Here is an 8,871-nt window from a genome sequence, read left to right on the forward strand (position 1 = left end):
GATATGATAGGTAGATTCTAATTCAAAAATCATCAGTCTCTTATCCATATTCTATGAGTATCTAATCTTTATTTATGTGATTTTATCTTTTACAATTCTAAAGATGCCTGAATTGATGAAATGTTTGTGGCCAGTAATTTACTTTTATTTGGGAATTTTAAGGCTGTATGTATGAAGGAATACCTTTATATTCCCTCAACTAAATCTTCTTTTAAACATCTATTATATTAGCTTGTTTTATAAAAGCTTTTTGCTAAGAAAGTAATAATTCCTTAGGAATTTCTATGAATAACACAAATATTTGGGCTTTGTTTTGGAATCCTCCAATTACATCCTAACAAAAATATCTTAAAACGAAGATGGCCTGGTGCGATCAAAAAGCAACTCAAATAATTTAAAAAAAAAATAAAGCCAACGTCCCTATTTGCTCCACTTTGCTGAGCTTCATCTGGAAAAGATACAAACAACTAAAAATATTTTGACAAAGTAAGAGGATAAGATGAGATGAAATGAAGATAAACTTAGGTGAGTTTAAAAATAATAGAAATATATATAAAAAATTATATGAAAATGAACAAAGAAAATAAAATACAATGATACAAGATGTACAATGATAAATACAGATAAGAAGAAATATAAAGTTTTTGATATAAAATGCTTCAATATCAATTAATTAATTATGTATGTATTTATAAAAATTAACATTTGGTATTATTATCATACTTTATTATAATTTTGATATCTCTTTATTTTATTTCACTGAAATAATATAAGTTAAAAACCTATTTAAAAAGTCAATTATTAGAGAGTCATATTTATTATTAATAAGCTTACCTAATTTATTTATAATCTTAATATTTTCTTGAGACTGGTAATTCTTTAATAAATAACTCAAATACTATCCAATTATAGTCTCAAAACTTTATTTCTTTTATTCGTCCAACGTTTCGGCCAATCTGGCCATCTTCAGGGACATCTCATTACCACTTTGCAAACATATAATTTAAAAACTCTAAAACTATTATTTATCACAACCATGCTTGTATCCAAGCATGGTTGTGATAAATGTTTATTAATAGTGTTTGCAGAGAAATAATTTTTAGATTATTAACTAATTAGATATAAATGTTTTTACCTGGGCAGAATAGCCTGAATGAAGTTTTAGAGTTTTTAAATTATATGTTTGCAAAGTGGTAATGAGATGTCCCTGAAGATGGCCGGATTGGCCGAATTGTTGGACGAATAAAAGAAATAAAGTTTTGAGACTATAATTGGATAGTATTTGAGTTATTTATTAAAGCTTACCTAAGCTTAAGCATTTAATAAATAATTACCTTGTCTCAAGAAATTGAAATAATATAATTAAAATAATTTTTAATGTGACCTTAGTTTATTTTTATTTTATTTCATTTTATTCTCTTACATCGTAAACATATTTTTAGTTGTTTGTATTTTTTTTTTAGCCCTGATGAAGCTAAAAAAAAGTGGAGCAAAATGTAGGGTCTTAATGAATACTTTTTTATATTATCTTGTTGCTTTTATACCACATCAGAACCATCTTCTTTTTATTGATTACACATGGTCAATCAACCAAAAACACAATATTCTAAAAATATTATTGTAATATAAAAGTTTATAAAACTAAAAATTTACGTAAGATTATTTTTGTATTGGTAGAATATCCCAGTCTTCTTTGATTAAATCTGCTGCCTTTTCCCCTATCATGTAGCAGGGTGTCATTGTATGGATACCTGGCAACGTCGGCATGATGGAAGCATCTGCGACTCGGAGTCCTGCCAGCCCGTGGACCCTAAGCCTAGGATCGACCACCGAAGAGAAGGGGTCCGGACCCATCCGACAGGTGCCGCACTGATGATGGAACTGCACCGTGATTGATCTTGCCACACAGTCCCAGTACTCATCACTATTGAACTCAAAGTGTTCGCAGCCATAAACTGGATTTGTGTAAAGCTTCGTCCCAATGTCCTTGAAAATTTTAGTCTCAGCTACTCTTATAGCTTCTCTGATTCCTTCAACTAATGCAGCGGCATCGTATGGATCACTGAAGAAATTACCATCAATGATGAGTGGATCTCGAGGATTCGAACTCCGCAGTCTGACGTATCCTCTGCTTTTAGGGTACATCAACATTGGCGCGATGGTGAATCCATGACGGAGCAGGATTGGTCCAAATGTTTTGTCAAAAACTTCCCTAGAAATGTTCCTACTCTGGCGAAAAAGCGTTCCTCCATCTCCAGCAACAGTTGCTGGAAAATTTATCAACTCAATATCAGGTCTCTCGTCTGTGGCATACTTAGTCTGAATATAGCCCAATGCCTCTGCTATGTTACTTGAATAAAGTCCTTCAACTCCTGTGATCCATTGAAGAAAATCTGTTTTAAGACCGCTTAGTAATCTCTGAAGTACAACACTGTCTGTTGTTCCAATCAAAAAGGTAACAAGAGTCCCTGGATGCTCCTGAAGGTTTGATCCTACTGGAAGATCTGCAACAAGCGGAATTCCTAGTTCATCCAGATGCTGTGCAGGACCAATTCCAGACAGCATTAGTAATTTAGGAGAACCAAAAGCTCCACCTGAAACAATTACTTCGTTTTTCGCTCGCACTGTTCTATGGTTGTCGTTTTTTATGAATTCAACGCCATATACTCTTCTTGTTTCTAGATCTGTGAGTAACTTAGTAACGAAGGCGTTTTTGACAACATGGAGGTTAGGCCGAGATCTGACTGGAAGGAGATAAGCGGATGCAGCACTGTGCCGTTTTACGCCTTTAATGGTTGCTTGTGTACGCGCAAATCCAACCTGCGTGTTGGGATCGTTGTAATCTATGATATCGTAGCCTAATTCCTGACCAGCAATCAAAAATCGCCTTCCGATTTCAGTTAAAAAAGGATATTGAATGTGGACCGGCCCCGTTGTCGAGTGGTAAGGAGATCCTGCATATTCAGGTATAGACATGTTTTCGAGTTTTCGGAAGTAAGGAAGGAGTTCTGTATAGGACCATCCGGGGTTACCTTGTTCCGCCCATTCGTCGTAATCACGAGGAAGACCTCTGGTATTTATCATCGCATTCAGCAATGTAGCTCCCCCAACGCCGTTTCCAGAAGGCCAATGGCATATTCCGTCCACGAGTCCCAAGCAGGCTGTTTCTAGCTTTTCGACATCGTAGTTCACAGAGAAGTTCCCTAGCACAGTGAATTCGTTCAAAAAAGGAATATCATCGTAAATGTTTCCTTCGAGTCCAGTTTCAAGCACTAAAACTTTCCAATGAGGAATCTCCGTTAGTCGGTTTGCTATACTTGATCCAGCAGGACCTGATCCCACAATAATGAAGTCGTACTCTGGAAGGATTGGAAGGTTGTCCAAGAAGACATTTTCTCTAAATGGAATGCCCTGTTGCAAGTACAACCTTTGTATTTTATCAACAAAAGATTGTATCCCCAATATAAGATGAAATCCGATTAGCAGCACTGGTATAAACTTCATTTAATAATTCTGAAAAGAAGCAAACAAATTAAAATTATTTTCATATTAATCTTGTACAAGAATGAATCCAAACATTGTATTAATACCAGAAATTTTATGAACAACGGTATCCAGATTAATGAACAAAAACTTGTGATCAGTAATTAATCATAACATCCTTCAGACATAATTGCAAGATTTAATAAACAAAACCTCCAGTCTATAAAATACAACCATTATCACATTACTGACCAGTTCACAATACAGGGGATAATAGTTAATTGTATCAGACGTATCCAGTTCTTTTAATCTAATGTCCTTCGATCAATAGTCAATGTTCCATATAACGTTACCAACAAAACCTTACAACATGACCACAACGTCCCTTATATCTTAGACATTATTCCATCTAGATTTACCAAATTCTGTCAGAACCTTATTCACAATCCTAATTCCTTGGCACAATTCCTATCCAGCTCCAACATATCCCTATAATCCTCCCCGAAGGTTTAAACGGCATTGGCCCTAAGACCTTTTATGAATCGCTGTTGGAGTTCTGGCAATGGCCAGCTTCTCCACTCAAGTCACGAGTGTTTGCAGCCCAAGTTGGTCCTCAATACCAGTGAAGCGGCTAAAAAAAAGCGCTGGGATCCTTTGGAGCCCTGCCTTGCCTTTCTTACAGGGGTTGCTCGGAGTTCCCTTGCAGAATGTAAATATTGTATACAGGTGGAAATGAGTTTTTATTTTACTGTAACTTAAATTTAATTTTCTTTGCCATGTACACAAATTATTTTATTTTTAATATGTAATCAGTTTTATTTTATTATATTTTTAAATAGATTCATATTTTTATTAAGGTATGAAAGTTGGTGAAAAATGGAAGAGACGTACCAACTAATACTATTAGTCTTTTAGATTTAACTTAATAAAATTACATTGACTTGTACAATAGTAACTTGTACTTAGTACTTTTTAACTCCTGTAATAGCACTAATAGTCATCCCTATTACGAAAAAAAAGTATTAATGTAATTAACACGTTGTTTTGATACTTCTATTTTGAACTAATACTATTAGCTGTCATTATGAAACAGGGCCCAGAAGGTAGACAATGAATTTGAAGATACTGATGTCGAAACAATGAACTTGAGACGATTAAGATATGCAGGGCGAATCGCCAGAGAGGTGGATGGAGAAATGCCAAAAATGCTTTTCGATGGTGTGCACTTGAGATACTTCAATACCGTTCCAAGGACATTTATTGTTCCTGTCTTTTAATCCAAGTAAAAAATTATGTTTTCCCTTTAAAATAGCTTGTTGAAAAAAATTAATCTTGATAGAAGTGTACAGAAACTAAATTTAAGTATAATGTCAATTAACATGTTATAGATGGTTATAGCCCTAAAAAGAGAAAACAAATTGTTAACTAAGTCTTTTATAGTGTTGAATTTATAAAACCAAGGAATTTTAATAAGATGTCTGGAGGAAAGTGGGTGAAGTAGAAACAAACAATTTTTAAAATAGCCAAGTTAAAAAAACCGACACGTCACTATGATATGTGATATATGACATATTTATACACTTCGGAATATTATTATGATTAACAGAAATTGAAGAGGAATCAAGATGGATTAGTGTGATAGTTGAGTTTATAATGGAAGAATTCATGAATGGTTTTTGCCAAATCGGCAACCTATGAAGCATTGAAGTCATTCTAGAGGGTTTTATTTGGGACAAAAGTAATAGCACTAGAGCCCAAGAGAAGAAAAAAGGCAGTTATCTCACCCCAATTTTTGATTAATTTAATGAAAACTATGTTTAATTAATAGTCAAAATTTATGAGTCTGCCGAGTATAGGTAGCGGGAATAAAAAATGGCAGTAAATTCAGAAAATTTACTCTTCTTTAAATAATGTTCTCTTAGATTTTCTAGTGTTGTAGGTAGTTTTTAAGATAAAGAGCTCCGAATGAAAAATTAATTTTTATTAAGATTTTGAAACAGCGGCCATTTTTTATTCCCCCTACCTATACTTGGCAGACTCATCAATTTTGACTAGTAATTATACCTAGTTTTCATTAAAGTATTAAAAAATTGGGGTGAGATAACTGCCTTTTTTCCTTCCCGGCTCTTGTACTATAATGTCCAACAAGGATTTAAAGAAGGATTTTGGAATGTAAGGACTGTAAACGGGAGGCTGTGTTATTTTTCAGTGGATCATAATTACGAGCAAGAATCTTTCTTCTAAATATACTTGCTCATCAGTTTGAGAAACATGTCATATTTCATATCCCTAAGTAAGTACTGGTATGATTAATGTCTTATGAAGTCCTATTTTACTAAAAACCGAAAGTGAAAACTTTTAATTAGTAAATTTTTTATTTTTAGATATAAGAAATTCAATAAATAGGAAAAATGAAACATATTTGATCTAAATAGGTTTCTAGGTACAAACCTAAATAAACTGGCACTGAGAGCCATAATCGGGTGAAAAAGGCTTACTTTAAAATTTAAGTTGTTATATACCACCATTACGTTCTAGTTATGGACCAAAATTTGCGCGATTTAGTTTTTTTTTTTTTTTTTCATACCCTCCTATAATGATGTTATTGAATATCTGGTACATACATATAGGAGGTATGCTATATGTATATCTGGGTGATGATACCTTGGATTGCCTTTTGGGATTATAAGGTTAGGTGAGGGGTCCAATGAAGGTTGTTACTTGGTTGTCTGACGCTAGTGGATTATTGGAACGGGGAGGGGCCGTTCCGCTGGTTGTGGCGCGATTTAGTTTTTAAAAAATTACTAATTTATATAGCTAAGCCACTATTAATACATGTGGAGATATTGGGTATAAACCTAAAAACATATGTCAGCCATTTTGAAAAAATTATGTTAATAATTTTTAGTTTCTTGACGAATTTATATTTTTTTCCCTTCATCTTAATTATTCTCAATTTTATTTAACTGCCTACTAAATTATCCGTTCAGTGAGCTAAACTGAGAAGGGAATGGCTTGGATAGAAGATATCGAATTTGAGGTTTGTAGTAGATATTGTTATTTTCGCCAATACATAAACTGAGACGTAAAAAATAGAGCGATTCCCTAGAGCAATCAGAATCCGTGAATTTGTATTTTAATAGAGAGAGAAATACTTTATTCATCCATGCTACCCAAATACATCGGGTTGCTACATAATACAGTATGCGTGGTCAAACCGTGGTCGGACATATATAAATTGCATATTAAAACTTTTTTTTTCCCCCCACAGTTTTCTTTTACTATCAATTCGAGTCTACATACTAAATACAAATATTTCAATTTATTCCTTTTTTCTTTCCCTTTCTTGTCCCTTCCATTTAACAATTTCTGTTTCATTTACCGACAAATTCACACTCTCAGATCTACCCCAGGGACCCACTAAACAAATTCACTATTACACAGCAATATGAGATCAACCCAGAGAAATAATAGTCACAGCAGAACAAAACAGTTTATAGTAAAACAAACGAATAAATACATTTTAATAAAACAAAACTAATACATAGATTTAAAGGAAAATATAATAAAAAGTTGGTTTAAAAAAATACTTGATTGGATAAATAAGTTGAAATAAAAATAATAATAATAATAAAAACAAAATAATATCCACAAAGTCAGTATTGTCAAAAAATGGACAATCTATCTCATTTAAAGATAGAAAAAATGAAATAAATATAAGTATTAACATGGGATGAAAAAAAATTTAAAAAATCAACTACCTCCTGAATTTAATGAAAAGATATTGGAAACAAGTGCTCACCTGGTAATTTTAGATGAATAGTTATTTCACCCCAATTTTTTATGACTTCAAAGAAAACAATGTATAATTACTGGTCAAAATTGATGAGTCTGCCAAGTATAAGTAGGGGGAATAAAAATTGGCGGCTGTTTCAAAACGTTAAAAATAAATAAATTTTTCATTCAGAGCTCTATATCTTTAGCATTACCAAAAACACTAGAAAATGTAAGAGAACACTATTTAAAGTAAAGTAAATTTGCTAAAATATGAGCCCTAATAGAGTTGTATACGTGCAATAGTTCGCGAGATATAGTTTTTTGCAACATTTCAAAAAGAATGCTCTGAAAAATCAGTTGTTAGTGAAGTTATATTCAGAAATCTATATATTTCAAAAACTATTCGACGTATAGATGTTAATTAGCACTCTAATTAAAGATAGTTTAATGTACTATAAAGTAGTGAATTTTTCAGATCCGGGATATTTACAGTCCAGTCAATGAAGAGTAATAACTGACTCGAATATCCAAAAATCATTAAAACTTTTATTTTTAACATAACATTATGGAATGATAATTTTCTTTTTTGACAGAACCAACCCATTACATTTATAAGAAATATTTTCATCTTTAATTTGGCACCTATTAAACTAAGAGAGCTTTAAATAGATTTATTTGATTTTTTCTGAGAAAACTATGGACAGCTAAAAATATGAAATTTGATTTTCTTCTCATACCGTTGAGAATCGGACTCATATAAACGTTTTTGTTCATTTTAAGGTACAATAACTGCTCAAAAAATATGACTACTCATTTATGGGACACCCTGTAAATGTAATTTTGTTTTTATCTAAGTTAAGATTGTTATATCGCTTTTGTTTTTAGCCTTTATGAAGGTCTGAAATGCAGGCCGAAACATCGGCATTAAAAAAATAAGTTAGACTTATTTCTGTATTATTACTGATCCCAACCATCTCCTCATATTGAATCAACAATAAACATCTCAATATTTTTTTTTGGTCATAATTTCGCTGCTTTTTCTCAAAAAAGTGTTGTATATATGAAAAGATAAAGATATCACACTATATAATATTCCAAACATATGACAGATAATTTTTTTTTTTCAATCATAAATTAACCGTTTCTAAATATATATAATGCACTAATAAATCTGAATATAATATATTATATAATATACTATATATCATATATGTATACAATCGATGCGTACCCAACAGACATACCTGAGACTAACCCACCGAAGACCTGTTCAGCCCTGCTGCTCTCTCCCGACTGAGTTACTTCACAGATACAAGTATACGAAGGACGGTGCTGGAGACTATATACGTAAACTTTCACCCAAACTAATTTGAAGAATATAGAACAATCAGTCTAGTAAGTTATTTTGTTTCATCCGGCCATCTATAGAGGAAACATTCAAAATTGCAAGAAAATATCCGATTCTTAATAATGTGCTAAGTCAATGCTGTTTTTAACAATTTCACTTGAGCCCTAACAGATAATTCCCGAGATAGAATTTTTTATAGTAACATTCCATGAAATATATACTGAAAAATCAGTAGTTAGTTTATTGTGGGAAATATATATCTC

At 32.3% G+C, this 8,871-nt stretch overlaps 1 protein-coding gene across 2 annotated transcripts; it reads right to left on the reverse strand.

Annotated features, from left to right (window-relative positions):
• Positions 1-1,604: 1,604 nt before the first annotated feature.
• Positions 1,605-8,554, reverse strand: LOC106679028 (glucose dehydrogenase [FAD, quinone]). 2 transcript variants are annotated; one of them, XM_014417935.1, is made up of 2 exons: positions 8,505-8,554; positions 1,605-3,513 (listed from the first exon to the last, which is right to left on the reverse strand). In XM_014417935.1, the coding sequence occupies exon 2, from the start codon at positions 3,502-3,504 to the stop codon at positions 1,660-1,662; it is 1,845 nt and encodes a 614-aa protein (XP_014273421.1). In that variant the 5' UTR covers positions 3,505-3,513; positions 8,505-8,554; the 3' UTR covers positions 1,605-1,659. The 2 variants fall into 2 exon arrangements, with proteins under 2 accessions (XP_014273421.1, XP_014273427.1); XM_014417941.1 differs by having other exon boundaries at positions 8,492-8,539.
• Positions 8,555-8,871: the final 317 nt, after the last annotated feature.

The sequence above is a fragment of the Halyomorpha halys genome, unplaced genomic scaffold (assembly GCF_000696795.3).
Source record: "Halyomorpha halys isolate HHAL.00 unplaced genomic scaffold, Hhal_1.1 Scaffold12.1, whole genome shotgun sequence".
Taxonomy (NCBI): domain Eukaryota; kingdom Metazoa; phylum Arthropoda; class Insecta; order Hemiptera; family Pentatomidae; genus Halyomorpha; species Halyomorpha halys.

Excerpts from the sequence above, each read along its gene's own strand:
- LOC106679028 (XM_014417935.1), bottom strand. The coding sequence starts at position 3,504 with ATGAAGTTTATACCAGTGCTGCTAATCGGATTTCATCTTATATTGGGG.